General features: G+C 38.1%; 1 protein-coding gene across 2 annotated transcripts in view; it reads right to left on the minus strand.

Annotated features, from left to right (window-relative positions):
• The window catches only part of BANK1 (B cell scaffold protein with ankyrin repeats 1), a 312144-nt gene that overhangs the window by 234823 nt on the left and 57576 nt on the right, over positions 1–19745 (minus strand). For both annotated transcript variants that reach the window (XM_036025976.1, XM_036025983.1), the window contains exon 3: positions 15320–15474. In XM_036025976.1, the coding sequence (XP_035881869.1) occupies positions 15320–15474 (155 nt within the window). The remainder of the gene's footprint in view (positions 1–15319; positions 15475–19745) is intronic.

Consider the following 19745-nt stretch of genomic DNA (forward strand, 5'->3'; position numbering starts at 1 on the left):
TAATAGGGGGAAACATGAAAATAATAAAATAAAATAAAATAAAATAAAATTCCCATAAAAAAAGATCCCATCTCAAGGGAACTACCACTATTCCTTCTCTTGCCCTACACATCCAACATGTCAGAAACACTTCTCTGCTTTCTTCCCTGCACCTTTTCAATACACTACCCGATCTGAGCCCTGAGGAGCAGGACCGTGAGCCCCTCCTGTTTCTCACATCTGCAATCTCCTCCACACAGGACCTCAGGTCTAGCACAGTTCTTCAGTCTCTTTGTTACTCATGTCTGTCCCCTTACTTCCTATCTTTAATGACCATATTTCATTTCAGCTCAGATCTCCACTTCCTGCTTCAAAGTTCTTCAGAGTTCTCTTCTACAGAAACATCACTTCTTATTTAACTTTGACCTCTCTCCTTCAGAACCTGGTAAGCCTAAGCACACTCTCCAATGTTTTATTCACCCAGGCAACACATTCTTACTCATAAGCATTCACAATGACTGCTTCTTATGCATCACATTCTCTCCCTAAGAGAGGGCATGACTCCACATTTTAACCATTTCTAGAGAAAAGTTCTAAACAAAAGACAAGCATATTGACCACCCCAAAAGAGGCACTTAAGTGTTCATTTGTACACAGGGCCAGCTTCATGGCCGTGTGACCTGCACAGTTGCTACGGGACCTGTGCTAGCAGGGTCCTGCACTTAGTTTAATGCTTTGTTGACACTGCCTTGAAGTACTTAATAATTTGAACAAGGGCGCCTGCGTTTTCATTTTGCATTGGTCCCTGCTGATTAGGTAAACAGTCCTGTTTGTATACAATGTTGGCTTGCCATTTCATTCCTTATCTCCCTCCCTTTCTCAATACTTATCCTCTCCAGCAGTGTTCAACTCAAGTTTTCCACCTCCACAGATGCCTCCTGCAACTTCAGCCCACAAGGAGTTGCACAACTTCCAAAGAAATCACAAAGAATTTACACCCACACTACTTCTTTGACCCTTTCTTTCTTTTTTTTAGTTCTTTTTTTAATTATAACTGTTATTCAAGTACAGTTTTCTGCCTTTTACTCCCATCCCAGCCTATGTCCCCAGTCCTCCCCACCTCCCTCCCTTTTCCAGCCCCCCTAGTTTTTTTTCCATATGTTCTTTATGCTTGTTCCTATAAGCCCTTCCCCTTTGCCCCTGAAATTTCTTTGACCCTCTCTAAGTCATGCCCTCTGCTCTGTTACTGTTTCATGTCTATGGCTTGCTTCCCAGCTAGGTTTTAAGCATCTTTTTTTTTTTTAAAGATTTTATTTATTCATTTTAGAGAGGGGAGGGAGAGAGAGAGAGAGAGAGAGAGAGAGAGAGAGAGAGAGAGAGAGGGAGAGAGACATCAATGTGTGGTTGCTGGGGGTTATGGCCTGCAACCCAGGAATGTACCCTGGCTGGGAAGCAAACCTGGGACACTTTGGTTCCCAGCCCGCGCTCAATCCACTGAGCTACACCAGCCAGGGCTCGGTTTTAAGCATCTTTAAGGTATTTTTATTTTTTTCATTTCATTGGTGTATCTTGCAAGAACTTTGCACAGAACAGACAATCTATATATTTTCAAATTAAGATGAAAATAAGATGTAAAAAATATGACTTTTTACAACTGAGTCTGCTCCACTCTACTCCTTATCTCCCTCAGGACTCCCAGCTTCATCTGGTGCCTGCATCTGCATACAGGAAGGAGCCCGCTCCAGGGGGGAAGGACTGCGCTTGCCCAGCTTTGTCCCTAATTATTGTGTGCATCTTAATTAAAGATGGAATTATATGAATACATTTAATTCCATGGAGAAAATGCTAGGATAATCACATACTCACAAATATAGTTTTATCGGTTATGAAGCCGTTGTTTTGCTCTCAATCTTTTCTCTGTTTATTCCATACTTAGTTCTGAGCATTCAATGAGAGAAAGGATTATTACAATTATCACTTTCAAACTCTAATGTTTTGCTGCATGAGTGAAAAACTTTGATGCCTAAACAAAAGGGCTGGAACTTGGTCTTTAATATGAGTTATAGATAGTGAAGTTTCTGGTTCTGTCAGGGTGGATGTCTTTTTTTAAAAATAATATTTTTATTGTATTTTTTCCATTGCTACTTAGTTCCCTATACTCCCCTCCCCTGCAATCACCACCCTGTTGTCTATGTCTATGAGTCTTTTTTCCTTTTTTGCTCAATTCCTCCACCCCCTAAACTCCCCACCCCAAACTGTCATCCTGTTCTCCATCCATGAGTCTGTCTGTATTTTGTTTGTTAGTTCAGTTTGTTCATTAGATTCCAAATATGAGTAAAATCGTATGGTATTTGTCTTTCTCTGACTGGCTTATTTCACTTAACATAATGCCCTCCAGTTCCATCCATACTGTCACAAAGGGTAAAACTTCTTTTTTACAGCCAAGCAGTATTCCATCGTGTAAGTATCCCATAGTTGTTTTATCCACTCATCTACTGATGGACACTTGGGCTGCTTCCATCTCTTGGCAATTGTAAATACCACCGCAATGAACACAGGGGTGCTATCTTCTTTTGAATTAGTGTTTTTGGTTCCTTCAGATATATTCCCAGAAGAGAATATATGAGACTGCTTGGTCAAAAGGCAGATCAATTTTTAAGCTTTCTGAGGAAATTCCATAGTTTTCCACAGTGGCTGCACAAGTCTGCATTCCCACCAACAGTACAAAAGGATTTCCCATTCTCCACATCCTCCCCAGCACTTGTTTGTTGATTAATTGATGATGGCCATTCTGACAGGTGTGAGATGATATCTCATTGTGATTTTAACTTGCATTTCTCTGATGATTAGTGACATTGAGCATCTTTTCATATGTCTATTGGCCATCTGTGTGTCCTCTTGGGAAAAGTGTCTATTCAGGTCCTTTGCTCATTTTTAATTGGGTTTTTTTTTAGTGTTGAGCTTCTTAAGTTCTTTATAAATTTTCAATATTAACCCCTTATTAGATGTATCAGTGAATATGCTCACCCATTCTGTGGGTTGTTTTTTTACTTTGTTGATGATTTCCTTTGCTGTGCAAAAATTTTTTAGTTTGGTATACTCCCATTTGTTTATTTTTTCTTTTTTCCCTTGGATAGGGAGATATATCCAATAAATTATTGCTATGAGCAATGTCCAAGATTTTGCTCTTTTATTCTATAATGTTTATGGTTTGGGGTCTACCATTTAAGTCTTTGATCCACTTTGAATTTATTCTTTTTTTTAAATTTTATTTTAATCATTGTTCAAGTACAGTTTTCTCCCTTTTACTCCCAATCCAGCCCACCCTCCCAACCCTCCCCACTTCCCTCCCATTACCACCCTCCCCCTAGATTTTGTCCATGTGTCCTTTAAATTTGTTCCTGTGAACACTTCCCATTGTCCCCTGAAATTCCCTCTTCTTTTCCCTGTGGTCACTGTCAGCTTGTCCTCTATTTCAGTGTCTTTGGTTATATTTTGCTTGTTTCTTTGTTTTGTTGATTAGGTTCCTGTTAAAGGTGAGATCATATGGTATTTGTCTTTCACTGCCTGGCTTGTTTCGCTTAGCATAATATTTTCCAGCTCCATCCATGCTGTTGCAAAGGGTAGGAGCTCCTTCTTTCTTTCTGCTGCATAGAATTCTATTGTGTAAATGTACCATAGTTTTTTGATCCATTCATTTACTGATGGGCATCTTGGTTGTTTCCAGCATCTAGCTATTGTAAATTGTGCTGCTATGAACATTGGGATGCATAGGTTCTTTTGGATTGGTGTTTTAGTATTCTTAGGATAAAGTCCCAGCAGTGGAATTGCTGGGTCAAAAAGCAGATCCATTTTTAGTTTTCTGAGGAAGTTCCATACTGCTTTCCATAGTGGTTGTACCAGTCTGCAGTCCCACCAACAGTGCACTAGGGTCCCCTTTTCTCCACAACCTCTCCAACACTTGTTTGTTGCTTTGTTTATGATGGCCATTCTGACTGGTGTGAAGTGGTATCTCATTGTGGTTTTAATTTGCATCTCTCTGATAGCTAGCGATATTGAACATTGTTTCATGTGTCTTTGGATTTTCTGTATGTCCTCCTTGGAGAGTGTCTGTTCAAGACCTTTGCCCATTTATTAATTGGATTCCTTGTCTTCTTAGAGTGGAGTTGTGTAAGTTTTGGAGATTAAACCCTTGTTTGAGGAATCATTGGTAAATATGTTTTCCCATACACTGGGTTCTCTTTTAATTTTGATACTGTTTTCTTTAGCTGTGCAAAAGCTTTTAATTTTGATGAGGTCCCATTTGTTTATTCTTTCCTTTATGTCCCTTGCTTTAGGGGACAAGTCAGTAAAAAAGTTTATGCGTGAAATATCTGAGATTTTCCTACCTACGTTCTCCTCTAGGACTTTAATGTTGTCACGTTTTATATTTAAGTCTTTTATCCACCTTGAATTTATTTTTGTATATGCTGTAAGTTGGTGCTCAAGTTTCATTTTTTTTGCACGTGGCTGTTCAGTTGTCCCAACACCATTTGTTGAAGAGGCTATTTTTACTCCATTTTATGTTGCTGCCTCCTTTGTCAAATATTAATTGACCGTAGAGACTTGGGTTTATTTCTGGGCTCTCTGTTCTGTTCCATTGGTCCATGTGCCTGTTTTTATGCCAGTACCAGGCTGTTTTGATTACAGTGGCCTTGTAGTATAGTTTAGTGTCAGGTATTGTGATCCCTCCTACTTTACTCTTCTTTCTCAAAATTGCAGCAGCATTCGGGGTCATTTATGATTCCATATGCATTTGTGAAGTGTTTGTTCTATGTCTGTGGAATATGCCATTGGTACTTTAATAGGAATTGCATTGAATGTGTAAATTGCTTTGGGTAGTATGGACATTTTGATGATATTAATTCTTCCAATCCATGAACACGGTATATGTTTCCATTTGTTTGTGTCTTCCTTGATTTCTTTCCTGAGTGTTCTGTAGTTTTCTAAATACAGGTCTTTTACATCTTTGGTTAGGTTTATTCCTAGATATTTTATTTTTCTTTTTGCTATTTCAAATGGAATTTTTTCCTTGATTTCCACTTCTGCTGTTTCATTGTTGGTGTACAGAAATGCCTTTGATTTCTGGATATTGACTTTGTATCCCGCTGTTTTTCCAAATTCATTGATTAGGTCAAGCAGTTTTTTGGTGGAGTCTATAGGATTTTCTATGTACACTATCATCTCATCTGCAAACAGTGACAGTTTTATTTCCTCCTTTCCAATTTGGATGCCTTTTATTTCTTTTTCCTGTCTGATTGCTGTGGCTGAAACTTTCAGTACTATATTGAATAGAAGTGGTAAAAGTGGACAGCCTTGTCTTGTTCCTGATCTTAGTGAAAAAGATTTTAATTTTTGCCCATTGAGTATGATGTTGGCTGAAGGTCTCTCATATATGCCTTTATTATGTTGAGGAATGCTCCCTCTATTCTCACTTTGCTGAGTGTTTTTATCATAAATGGGTGTTGTGCCTTATCAAATACTTTTCTGCATCAATTGATATGATCATGTGGTTTTTGTCTTTGCTTTTGTTTATGTGATGTATTACATTTACTGATTTGAGAATATTGAACCATGCTTGCATCCCTGGAATGAATCCCACTTGGTCATGGTGTATGATCTTTTTAATGTATTGTTGGATGCGGTTTGCCAGTATTTTGTTGAGGATTTTAGCATCAATGTTCATCAGTGATATTGGCATGAAGTTTTCTTTCTTTGTTGTGTCTTTATCTGGTTTTGGAATTAGGATGATTTTGGCCTCATAAAAAGAGTTTGGGAGTCTCCCATCTTTTTGGATTTTTTGGACAAAATCTGTGGTCTGTGAAGGATAGGGGTTAGCTCTTCCTTAAATGCTTTGTAGAATTCTCCTGTGAAACCATCTGGCCCAGGGCTTTTGTGTGTGGAGTTTTTTGATTACTGCTCCAATTTCTTTTGTTGTTATTGGTCTGTTCAGGCTCTCTGCTTCTTTTCCATTGAGTTTTGGAAGATTATATTTTTCTAGAAATTTGTCCATTTCACCTAGGTTTTCAAATTTCTTGGCATACAGTTCTTTGTAGTAATTTCTTACAATCCTTTGTATTTCTGTGGTATCTGTTGCAATCTCTCCTCTTTCATTTCTGATTGTGTTTATTTGGGTCTTCTCTCTTTTTTTCTTGATGAGTCTGCTTAAAGACTTGTTGATATTGTTTATCTTTTCGAAGAACCAGCTCTTGGATTCATTGATCCTTAGAATTGTGCTTTTAGTCTCTATGTCATTTAATTCTGCTCTGATCTTGGTTATTTTCTTCCTTCTGCTTGCTCTGGGCTGTCTTTGTTGTTGTTCCTCGAGTTCTTGTAGATGTAGGGTTAAGTTGTTTGTTTGAAATGTTTCTAACTTTTTGAGGTGGGCCTGTATCACTATGAACTTCCCTCTCAGGACTGCCTTGGCTGTGTCCCATAAGTTTTGGGTTGTTGTGAGTTCGTTTTCATTTGCTTCCAGAAACCTTTTGATTTCTTTCCTAATATAATTCTTGACCCATTCCTTGTTTAATAGCTATTTAATCTCCATGATTTTGAGAGTTTTAGGTTTTTTTCCTTGGGGTTGGTTTCTAGCTTCAGTCCCTTGTGGTCCAAGAAAATGCTTGGTATGATTTCAATTTTCTTGAAATTCTTGAGGCTTGTTTTGTGTCCTATCATGTGGTCAATCTTTGAAAATGTTCCATGTATATTTGAAAAGAATGTGCATTTAGCTTCTTTTGGATGGAGGGCTCTGTATATATCAGTAAAATCCATTTCATCAAGGGTATTGTTCAATGCCACAATATCTTTGTTGATACTTTGTTTGGAAGATCTGTCCATTTTTGATAGTGGGATGTTAAAATCCCCCATTATAATTGTGTTGCTGTCCATATCTTTCTTGAAGATTTTCTTTATGTATTTGGGTGCTCCTATGTTGGGTGCATATATATTTACAATATTTATGTCTTCTTGGTGGATTCTGCCATCAAGTATTAATATTCAATACTTCCTTGAGTATTATGAAGTGACCTTCTGGGTCTCTCTTTATGGACCTTTTTGGAGGTCTATTTTGTCTGATATGAGTATTGCTTTTTTTCCCTGTCCATTTGCTTGGAAGATCTGTTTCCAGCCCTTCACTTTCAGCCTGTGTAGGTATTTTATCCTGAGGTGGGTCTCTTGTAGACAGCAGATATGTGGGTCATTTTTTTCTTATCCATTCAGCTATTCTATGTCTTTTGATTGGAGCATTTAATCCATTTACGTTTAAGGTTATTATTGATAGGTACTTATTCATTGTCTTTTATGTACGTGTGTTCCTCTCTCTTTCTCTCTCTCTCTCTTTTCCTTTCCTTCCTTAAAGCAGTCCCTTTAGGATCTCTTGCAGAGCTGGTTTGGTTGAGGTGTATTCTTTTAGACTTCTTTTGTCTGGGAAGCTTCTTATTTGGCCTTCTATCTTGATCGAGAGCCTTGCTGGATATAGTAGCCTTGGTTGCAGCCCTCTGGTTCTCATTACCTGGAGTATTTCTTGCCATTCTCTTCTGGCTTGAAGTGTTTCCATTGAGAAGTCAGCTGTTAGCCTTATTGGGGCTCCCTTGTATGTTACTTCCTGTTTCTCCCTCGCTGCCTTTAAGATTCTCTTTGTCTTGAAATTTTGCCATTTTAATTATGATGTGTCTTGAGGTGTGTCTCTTTGGGTTCCTCTTGATTGGGACTCTCTGTGTTTCCTGGATTTGTGTGACTTTTTCTCTCGTCAAATTAGTGAAGTTTTCCTTCATTACTTTTTCAACTAGGTTTTCAATCCTTTGCTCTTTTTCTTCTCCTTCTGGTATCCCTATTATATGGATATTATTATGTTTCATATTGTCTTGCATTTCTCTTAATCCCTCTTCATTCTTTCTGAGCCTCTTTTCCTTTTCTTGCTCTTTCTGGGTGTTGTTTTCTACTTTGTCCTCTAGCTCGCTAATCCAATCTTCTGCTTCATCAATCCTGCTTTTCATTCCTTCTACTGTGTTCCTCAGTTCAGAAATGGCATTCTTCATTTCCTCTTGGCCCTTGTTGAGAGTTTCTATTTCCTTTTTCATGTTGACATAGTTTGCGGTGAGATTGTTGTAGCTTCCCTTTAGTTTCTGATAGCTCATTGTGAGTTCATTGAACTTCCTGATAATCATTATTTTGAACTCACTACCTGATAGTTGAGTTGCCTCTATTTCCTTTAGCATTTTTCCTGAGGCTTCCTCCTTTCCCTTCAATTGGGGTTTGTTTCTTTGTTTTGTCATTGTTAGTGGGTTTCTTCTTGTTAGCCTGTTTCTTAAATTGATCTGTTCTGGTTCCCTTAATTATGGTGTGAATTTCTGTGGTAGAATACTTGTGAGATTCAATGGTGCAGCCTCCTTTGTGTATCCTGGTGTTCACAACTTCCCCCTACTCTTTTTTGTGATCAGTTGGAGGAGTAGGGCTAAATAGTTTAAGACAGCAAGACAGTATACTATGATATTTACATTAGCAGCCAGTAGAAAAGAGATGGGTTATCCTTTGGCTCCTTATAGTGTTAACCGTGATCCTCCACCTCACTATCCACGTTTTAGAAAGGATGGAAGGAAGGTAAGACTCTTATTGGGGACAAAAGGATTGTTAGTTGGAACTAGGAAGCTGTGAGGCTGTGGGAGGTCAGATTCTAAGGTAGGGTTGAAATAAAGATTAGTAAATAGGAGTAGTGTGTAAAAGAATAGAGACAACCCCCACAATAGTATAGTTCAGGAAATTGCAAAGTGGGCTGAGATCAGGTAGGGGTGTTGAGTAGTATTTACAATTGTATGAACTAGGTCTTATTAACAATGATAGTAAGGTATCAGTCTTGTGGAAGAATTGATGAGATCTAGATAACAAGAATAAGGAGTAAAGAACCTTGAGAGGTGTATTAATGGAACACAGATGAAGGATAGTAAATTATCATCACACTATGACTGAGATACCAGGGGGAACCTATCAAATGACAGTATAACCAGCCAAGCAAAGAAGATTATACAGAAAGAAAAAGAATACCAAAATACTATTAAAATAAAAAATGTCGGAAAAGTGAGAAAAAGATAATACGAATTTACAGTAACTTGCAAGATCAAAAAAAAAAAAAAGGAAAAAAAGCAGAAGATGGAGTGCAGGAGAGATAAATTTGGAGTGGAAGGAATAATATTAGGATGAATGGAAGAGAAACATAAGGGATTGAGAGATATAAAAATAATAAGAATTGAAAAATAAAATGTCACTTAAAACACAAGGTAAAATCAATCAATCAACAACAGCCACAAAAACAAAACAAAACAAAACAAAAAAACCTCTTGTTGGTTTCTAACTGGCCAGACCAGTTTTTCTGATCTTTCTGGCTTCAGCTGGCTGAGGGACTTTTGAAACGCTTATCACTCTTCCCAGCCAAATCTCAGTAAATCTCTCAGGTACTATCCCCAGGGCCAATCTGACTTTCCCCTGCAGGACCCTAGGCACTCCCGACCACGCTTGCTCTCCGGAGCTCACTGCCGAATTCTCCTGGGCTCTGGGGTCCCCACAGGGTTCCAGCTCTATGATCTCAGGAAGCACCTGCAATGTTTTGGGATTCACGGTGCCATCTCTGAGGATCGTAAAAGGGTGCACCCATCCACCAAATTTTTGAGTTTCAGGCTCTAGGAATGCACTAACAGCCACGTCCCTTCCGGATTCATAGCTCAAGAGTCAGGATTCTCGAGGGGGTGCGTGCTTCCACAGTTTAGCACCACAGGCTCCAGAAACCTGGGAACACCCGTGGTCTTTCCTGGATTGGGACTTCAATGTCTGGGTTTCCACTGATCCACACTTACACTGGGCTAGGTGTGCGGGTGCACTTCCAGGCCATCCCTGGTCATGCTGGCTGGAGGCACTCACTTCTTTCAGGGCTATGGGTGGGTGCTCACAGTCCCTGGGCGATTTTTTTCCCCAGTCCAACTGGCCTCTCTGTGCCTTCAAGCAACAAGGTCTCCCCTGGTGTTGCTCAACCCCCGTATTCCAGGGAGGGAGCAGCGACTCCCCTCTCCCGGGAGCCCTGAGGCAGACCTGTGAGCACCGGGCCTGGGGACTGCAGTCTCCGCGGTGATCCCTGGGTCCCTTTTGTCCTGAAGCAGTCTCCTTACCATCTGGTTTTTCAATGATCACAATAATTTTTGATGTCCTGTTTTCAAAAATGTTTCTGTAATCTAGGCCACTTGCTCTGTTCCTCCACCGATCCGTGATTTTCCCTCCTCTTCACAGAAGCTGAGAATCACGCTGCCTAGAGCAAAGCTGCCATCTTTCCCCCTCTCTTCATTTTGAATTTATTCTTATGTGTGGTGTAAGAAAGTGGTCTACTTTCATTTTTCTGCGCATATCTGTCCAATTTTCTGAACACCATTTATTGAATAAACTATCTTTAGCCCATTGTATATGCTTGCTTCCTCTACTGAATATTAATTGACGATAAAGGTATGGGTTTATTCCTGGGATCTCTATTCTGTTCCATTGATTTATGTGCCTGTTTTTATGCCAGTACCATGCTGTTTTGATTACTATGGCCTTGGTATTGTTTGGTATTAGGTAGTATGATTCCTTCCACTTTGTTCTTCTTTCTCAGGATTGCTGTTTCTATACGGGGCCTTCTGTGCTTCTAGTTCTGTGAAATATGGCATTGTAATCTTGATAGGAATTGCATTGAATCTATAGATTGCTTTGGGTAGTATGGACGTTTTAATGATGTTAATTCTTCCTATCCATGAACATAGTATTTACTTTCACTTATTTGTATCTTCTTCAATTTCTTTCTTCAATGTTATAATTTTCCAAATACAGATCTTTCATTGAAGAAGGAATAAAACAATGCAGGAATAGTGGTTAATTACACTAAAGGGAGTAAGAGATTTGAGGGGGAGAAAGCTAAGATTGCAGTGAACATATTCCTCCAATAAGAGGGGAAAGTATAAATGGAAGGCCTGCCTATGAAGATAAAACAATGAAAATAAGCTCACCTCTCAACTGCTCTTTAGGATGGTTCCACTGAAGAAGAAATATAGAAGCCATGACTGAACCTGGGATGGGAGTTCATAGAAATAACAGGAGAGGCATGAGGCAACAGAGAGCAAACTACAGTACTTCTGAGTACACCCACCACAGAAAAGTTTGAGAGTCTCCTTCTTATAGCTTTAGGTATTGTTCCTAAAAAGAGTGACTGGAAGGCAGCTATGCTCACGACTCTCCCACCAATGCACACACAAGATGGAGGCCTGAGTCTGGTGGGGTAGAAGAGCTCTTTGACAAGCATAACCTGGGAGACAGTGATGAGAGCTGAGCCTCAGGCAGGCTTTCCTTTGCCACAGGTGACTTCACTGGTCACTACAGCACATGCATGTTGGGGTTACCGTTATCTTTTGTATGCGCTGTACCAAATCATCTACTTATGTTCTTTCAATTGTACCATTCCATTGAATAAAGTAATTTGGTGTTATACCCCATACTCCCCCTCAAAAAGGATGAATAGCATAACTGCTTACAGATTATACAGTTCTAGCCAGTGATTAGACAACAACTGGGTGGACTGAAGAGCAGTCTCTGAGAGGGAGCAATGAATGTCCAATGCCTTTGGTAAGTGATCTGAAGATAATTTACTGCTATAAGCCATGACTATATTTCTCATCTTCTGAGACAAGATTTAACCTTGGCACTACTGATATTTTTTATGAACACTGCCCTGTGCATTATAAAATAGTTAGCAACATCCTTGGCTTCTACCCACTAGATGCCCATAGTAGCCCCCAGTTATAACAACCTAAACTCGCCACACACTTTGTCAAATATCTTCTGGGGGAAGGACGGCAAGATCACTCCCAGATGAAAATCATTGTTCTGAGGGAATTTGCCAGAAAAATTAATGAAATTAAGACTTTGAAGTAACATGGAACACAGAGAAGAGAAACTAGCAAATAGTAGACCAGGTCCAGTTCTGGTTTAGATGCTGTTCCAGTGTGAGAATGCCTCCCAGGTAGAATTTTCATGATGGGTATAAGATTAGATAAGATTCATTTAAATAATAGATACATTGGGCAGTCAGAACTCACTGACTTCACATCTCTCATAATCAATTACAAGACAAACTCAAGAGGAATATGCTAGAAAAATACATGCTTTGGCCCATTAAGAAAATATTTAAAAATACCAAAATAGAACAAAGAATGCTAATCCTAAAAAAGGTAAAGGAAGAGGCCAAAATGAAGTAGCAGATTTAACCTGATAAAGTTCATCTAGGTGTTTCTGAAAGGAGGAGTAATTCACATAAATAGAGCACAAGAGGCATATCTGCATCAATGCATAAAAATATTGAAGGAAAAATATTTTATGCTGTTTTTAAAGTAGTACAAGATTTTCAAGGCCCAGACAATAAAACAATGCATTGAAAGGAAAAAGGTTGAGAAAGATGGTGAGGCCGAGGGAATAGTACTCCCAGGCTCCTGGGCACAAAAGCAGTAGCAGCAGCAGCCTGACTCACTGCCTCAGGGACACAACCCACTCAAGCTGATTCTCCAGAACAGAGGAGGGAACAAGGAAAGAACTAGCAGGCAGGTCCACAGACCCGAGCAGCTCCACGGCAAGAGGCAGCAGCAGGACAGATTCAAACTAACTCCCTTGTCATCAGAAAGATAAAGGTTATGACACCAGATAGAACTCACAGCCGACTCAATGCTGGCATGCTGGAAACACAAAAGTACATGGAAATATGAATAGATTTTGAAGATGCTGGGTAGGAAAGAATTACATCTCAAATAAGACCTGGTGGCTCACAATAGGAATATGGTAAATTTCTATATCTTGTAAGATGGCAGGGAATCAAACATCACCTCTCAGAACAAGGCCCTATTCTTAAGGGGTCTTTATTCACCCACTAATTGGAAGGCTTCAGAGACATGAGTAAGTTCAAAGGCAAGGTTTCAGACAATAGGCGCAGGTGGAACGTTACCTGGCAAATCTGAAACATGAGTTTCACTTATTTGGACACAAATGATCTTTCCTGTGGTGCATAGCAATTGTCATATGGATTCAAACTGTGCTAAAATCAAGGTTCTGAGAACACAAGATTTTGACTTGGGTAACTATTTTTGGTTCACATATTAGCTTATTTTCAGTTTTTAGGGTGTAGGGCTGGTGCTAAAATTTTCCTTTATGACCTTTCATCCCTTAGGGTTGCTTAAGAAGTTGAGTGTGCAAGAGAAATCTGATAAAGAAATAATTTAACTTCAGCGGGTTTGGAAGAATTATTCCCATGTCAATTAAAAACAGCCCATGATTCTGCCATTGGAAAAATCCTGATCCTAGCCCATCATCTCTGCCTGGAGGCGAGTGGAGTTTAATTTGTGGATTTTAATTTCTCTGCAAATTTAATTTTGGAAAGGTTTTATATTATCCAATTTTTACTGTTACAGGTATTTTTAAAAGCAGCTACCTAGACTCACTGCATAATTCTTGGTGAGTTATTTTTAGTTCCATAGGGTTTTTCTCTCTTCTTTCTTTCTTCCTTCCTTCCTTTCTTCCTTCTTTCTTTCTTCTTTCTTTCTTCTTTCTTTCTTCTTTTCTTTCTTTCTTTCTTTTCTTTCTTTCTTTCTTTCTTTCTTTCTTTCTTTTTCTTTCTTCTTTCTTTCTTTCTTTCTTCTTTCTTTATTTTCGTCTTCTTTCTTCTTCTACCTTTTCTTTCTTCTTTCTTTCTTCTTCTTTCTTTCTCCTCTTCCTTCTTCCTTCATCCTTCCTTCCTCCTTCCTTCCTCCTTCCTTCCCTTCCTTTCTTTCTTTTTCTTTTCCTTCTTTCTTTCTTTCTTTATCTTTCTTCTTTCTTTCTTCTTTCTTTCTTTCTTTCTTTCTTTCTTTCTTTCTTTCTTTCTTTCTTTCTTTCTTTCTTCTCTCTCTCTCTCTCTCCCTTCCTTCCTTCCTTCCTTCCTTCCTTCCTTCCTTCCTTCCTTCCTTCCTTCTGCCCTCCCTCCCTCCCTTCCCCCTTCCCTCCCTCCCTTCCTTCTCTTCTTTCTGTCTTTCTTTTCTGATGCTTCTCTTTTTTTTACTTTTTCTTCTTTGATTTTATCTACTTGAGAGCAGTTCTCATTTGTCTTTTATTACAGCCTCTTCTATTTATTTCTGTCTCTTCCATTATTTCTGACTTGATAGAAGCCACCAGTCCTGATTGTTTAGCTTGAGTACCCTCCCTTGAGTTCTTGAGTACTTTAAGTGGGCTGCAATTTTTCCTGGCCTGGTTATCTATGCCAGTTCCCTTGAACTTGTACAGGTCAGGTTCCTGGGGTCTCTGAGGTAGCATCAGAGAAGTTTTTGTTTCTCTGGAACTGACAGTATCATACTTTAAAACTGTGATTTTTCTGGTTAGTCATGAAGTCTGGGCTGAGGTAATTAAATGTTGCCCAACTACACAGAATGCACAGCTGCTCCCAGGACTGCTGATCCCAACAGAATCAGGAAAGTCTCTCCCAGAACCTGCCCCTGCAACAAGCAGACAATGCAGCCCCTGTCATCCAGTCATGTAAATCCACTGGCTTCTATCAGAAGGACCCTTTCTGGCAACCCCTCAAGGCTCTCCTGTATCTTTGGCTCCTCCCACCCAAAGACACAGTCCAAGCCAGCATTCTTTTATTGTTTAAAGATTACATAGCCTGGGATTCGAGTCAAGCTCTACTGAGAGGCTTATTTCAGTTTTTCATTCCAAAGAAGACAAGAGGGAAAATGTCAGCAACATGTATTAATATTATTCACCTTCAGAAATCTACTTTCCCCTCTCTTATTCTTTAATAAGAATAAGAGGGTTTATTCCCCCCTCTTATTCTCAAAAGGACAGCTCTTCTAGCTCTTATATTTCCCTTGATAAAATAAGCCTTCGATAGATGTTTACATAATTAAAATATTGATCATCCTGAAAAATAAGTATTTTCAAATTCTATTAAAGAATCTGTTTCCCTTTATGAAAATAAAATCTTTGATCTGGTTAATACAAACCCAATGCTCTTTTGTAAGTAACTTGATATGTGTAGCAATTATAAGCTTATTTGTAATTCATGAAGCAACAGTTGATAATATTAAGCTTTCAGATATTCTCCAATAGTCAATTATTCAACAAATATGTATCAAATGCCTATAATTGCCATTGTTTTGGGTTCTGAGGACACAGCCATGAACAAAGTAAACAAAAATGTCAGTTATTTTGGAATGTATGCAATACCCATAAAACAACAGGGCTGCTCAAACAATACAGCATCTTTACTGACCTCGCAGGGAATTTCAGTGGGGAGCACCACTGCCAATGGTGTGCTGCTTCTTGAAACTTCTGGTAATTCTTCAACTTGATTTTTCTCACTTGCTCCCCCAGAATGTTCCACTTTTACATCTGTTGCAACATTGAACTCGAGGTAGTCTTCAGAACCTAGACAAAGGTGCATGAATGCAGATTATAATACAACTAAGGCCATTTTATTTTTTCTACTCTTAAAAAAAAAGACTATGCTGATCAATTTAATTAATATACAGAACAACCAAACTGTGTTAAAGAGCCAATGTTGATAATTACAATTGCTTTGCAATATTACTGGGGGTGTAACCTTAGTGACTAAACTGAAGCAACTATATAATAAGTCCATGCACTAGTTAAAGGTTTGCCCCACAAAAATCCAACCATGATTTAATATTTTATCTTACTATTAAAACAGCAATTCTAAAAGATATGTAACTACATATTTTCAATGACTGTAATTAAGAAAACTTATTTTATTTTAAATAGGAATAATTTAAATAAGAGTAATTAATTTACCTTTCACATATATTTCTAGTTTTTAAAAACAAAAAGCTTAACTAAGAGACACTCACTATAAAAACTGGTAGAAACATTAGTTTAATAATGAACTATTAGTGTTCATCAAAGTGTTAATGTGTTCTATGAAAAAAAAGTGTTCTATACCAAATAAGCTGGATTTCTTTATGGCAGTTTTACTACAACACTGAAGTATGGTAATATGAATTTAGAATTTCAGAGAAGGAAAAACAATATCTGATTTTTTTAATTTTAACTTTTAGTAATTTATCATTTGGTCTTAATCATTAAAATATCTTTCTGTATTAAAGGGAAAAATGTTGTGCTTAAGAGAGATAATATTATTTTATTACTCAATATTTCAAAGCCCAAAGCATCATTAAGGCAGAGAACCAGTGTGGCTGAAACCAAGTCTCTAACAACTAGATCACATCTGTAAAATCTGAAGCCAATCCCAAAAGTACTCCTCAATTTCCAAAAAAGGGACTTGGAAAATAAGAAAGAAGACCCTGACAGCTGGAAACTGGCCAGACCCTGTGCAAATGATGTTGCTCTTAGCAACATCAACATCAGACAAAGCTCCTCTGTCATCGTGATGGACCACGTTAGAGGCGAGACTGTTGTGAAATCATGTCTGAATCTAGGCAAAAACTGGACATTGACCAAACCACAAATATGACTGATTACTCCAAGTTCTGGGTCCTGAAAGTGATATCACTTCTTCATCAGTTCTAGCCTTGGCCTCTTCACACTTCTCTTGCTTTCTGGATAGATAAGATGACAAACTCCTCCCAGTTTGCCCAGCATTTTCCTGGTTCGGGCACTGAAAATGCTGTGTCCCAGGAAATGCTGTGAGTCCTAAGCATACTGGGATAGTGGGCCACCTCCTTCTTGATAAGAGTTATGGTTGTACCAAATTAGAAAATTACACCTGCTTTTTGACATAACCACGCTTCCTTGAACTCTCCCTCATATCACTTAACACAAGCCTAAATCCTACAGTTAAGTCTTTTTTAATACTCTCTTACTGAGACACCCTATGGTTTTCCATGATGCTCTCTATTAATTACAAATTAATTACAAATAGCAACAACAACAACAACAACAAACAAATAGTTCAAATACAGGTGTCTTCCTAGTGATCTTTGGCTAAGGGAAGTTGACAGGGAAAAAAGGAAGAAGAGCCAAAAGCAATAAAGATGGAAATAGCTAGAATTTAGTTTCATTGTACCCAAGAAAAGTGAAGCCACCAGTTTCATACAGGCAATTCCACCAGGAAAGCAGAGTAACAGAAGAGCTGCCCTCTAGAGAGAAGCTGTCCCGTGCCACATTAAGGAGAGGGCTTTTTCTTTTCACTACCTTGTGAAAGCTGCAGAATAAAGGCACAAAGGCCTTGGGATTTGCAGATTTCTCCTAGTATTAGTCTTGCTTGAAATTAAAATTTTAAAAAGCCTCTACTTCTCTACCAATTTAGAACAATTTTGTAAAGTGCCTCATTCTCCCTATCTTTCTGTCTTTCACACACACACGCACACACACACACACTATAAAAAGTTACAGAACTGGCTCAATCATTTTGTGAATTGATGAAAGAACAAATAAACTAGTTGTATTTAATATACCTTATAAGAAGGAGGTATAAATTATTCTACCATGGAAATATGTGGGATGTTTTCTGATAATTCCTCTGTGTTATTAGATTAAGAAGAGCTATTTTGTTTTACCCTAAGGACATAGTCATGGATGTACAAGATGATTTATCTCTGTGAGTGTTCACAGAAGCACAGTTTATAACACAGAAAATTGGAAGCAGTCTGAGCAATGAGAGACCAGATAAAAATATGTAATATCACTAATAAAAATTCCATCAAAGAATATTTAACAAGAAACAAGTTTATAATATAATTGAAAACATTCAAGTTGTAAAACCGTCAATTTAATAGGTTCCCATTTTAGTTAAAAAACAAAAATAGAAAGTCAGATATCACATGTAAGGAACCCATTCTAACAAACAGAAAGCTGAACAGACTAAAAAAAAATCAACAACTTTTTTTTTCTTTTGGTACTTAAGCAGGGGGCAGACACAGCACCACTGCTGACCCCAAGGTTGGAGAGGCAGGCAGGCGAATACAGTAGACTCAGCTGACCAGAGACTCAGGAGTGGAAAGCACCCAGATACCAGTGCTCAGCAAGGGAAAACTGAACTGTAATTGACAAATTGCTGGATGCTGAATCTGGACAAGTCTGAGAGTTAAACACTCCAGGGGAATCTAGTCAAAGCCGGGAAGAAAAGAAGAGGTTATTTTGAGATTTATCTTTTCCAGGAACTTAACTAGATTCCCACAGTGAATATTGGAGAAAATTTCTCTCCTGCTTCTAGCAGGAGGAAGGGAAAAGTACCCATTTTGTAATAGCCCAGATACTTCTTAGCACCACCTACCCTGAAGGGGAATTGGTTAACCAGAGCTCCCACTACTGTGGTATTATGGGAGTTTGACTGACCTAGGGAAGAGAAATAAATACCCACCTGCATCCCACCATAGACAGTCAGCACCACCGAAAGGGCAGAAAAACAAAACAAAACTGAGAAACCTTTGTGAGGTTCATAGTCCAGAGGCACAGGCTCACTAAACAACCGAGAGCTTATTGTAGGGTTAAAGAAAGCTTCCCCTCCCTCTATACCTTACTACCATATTAATAAAGACCAACTTCCAGCAGTTCCTTTCATCCCCAGTAAGGAACCCTCCATTGACATCATGTGTGGGGATTGAGAAAAAATTATACGGTATATCAAAATGCAAAGAACAATTTGATGAGACAGAGTACGTATTAGAACCAGACAAGGCAGAGATGTTGAAATTATCAGATTAGGAATTTGAACAACTACCATCAATATGTTAAGGGCTCTAACAGATAAAGTAGACAACATGAAAGATTGGTTATGTAAGCAGAGAGATGGAAATCCTAAGAAAATTTTTTTTAATTCTAGAGATCAAAAACACTAACAAAAATAAAAAAATGCTTTGATAGATTTATTAGTAGATTGAGCACAACTGAGGAAAGAATATCTGAGCCAGAGAATATCTCAATAGAATTTTAGAGAGCTGAAAAGGAAATAGATCAAAGACTAAAAAAAACCATAATGGAATATCCAAGGACTTTGAGAATCCTATAAATGGCATAACATATGTGTAATGGGAATACCAGAAGGAGTAGAAAAAGGCAAAGGAACTAATAGAGGAACTATTTCAAACAATAATAACTGCAAATATTCCCAAATTAACATCTGAGACCAAATCACAGATCCAAGAAACTCAGATAATATCAAGCAGAAAACATCCCAAACAAGTACAGGAAGAATGACACCTTCAAATGGCAGAAAGTCAAAGATAAAGAAAAAAAAATTCTGAAAAATGAGCTACAGAAAAAAAAAACCTTACCTATGGAAGAACAAAGATAGGAATTATAGCTGACTTTTCAGAAACCATGCAAGCAAGAGGACACTGAAGTAAAATATTTACAGTGTAAGAGAAAGGAACCTCCAATCCAGAATTCTGTATCCTGTGAAATTATCCTTCAAAGATAAAGAAAAAATAAAGACGTCTCACAAAAACAAATTGTTGAGATAATTGTGGTCAATAGACTGGCCTGCAAGAAAACTTGAAGTTTTTCAGTGAGGAGAAAAATGATACAGGTCGGAAACTCAGATTTACATAAAGAAGGAAAGAGTATCAAGAAGAAATAACTAAAGGTAAAATGTAAACATTTATTTTTCTTATTATAATTGATCTAACAGATACCATTTTGTTTAAAATAATAGCAACAATGTATTCAATTATATATACATAAGCATATATATATAGTATATATATGCTTATGTATGTTTA

Source organism: Phyllostomus discolor, chromosome 1, assembly GCF_004126475.2.
Source record: "Phyllostomus discolor isolate MPI-MPIP mPhyDis1 chromosome 1, mPhyDis1.pri.v3, whole genome shotgun sequence".
Lineage (NCBI taxonomy): Eukaryota > Metazoa > Chordata > Mammalia > Chiroptera > Phyllostomidae > Phyllostomus > Phyllostomus discolor.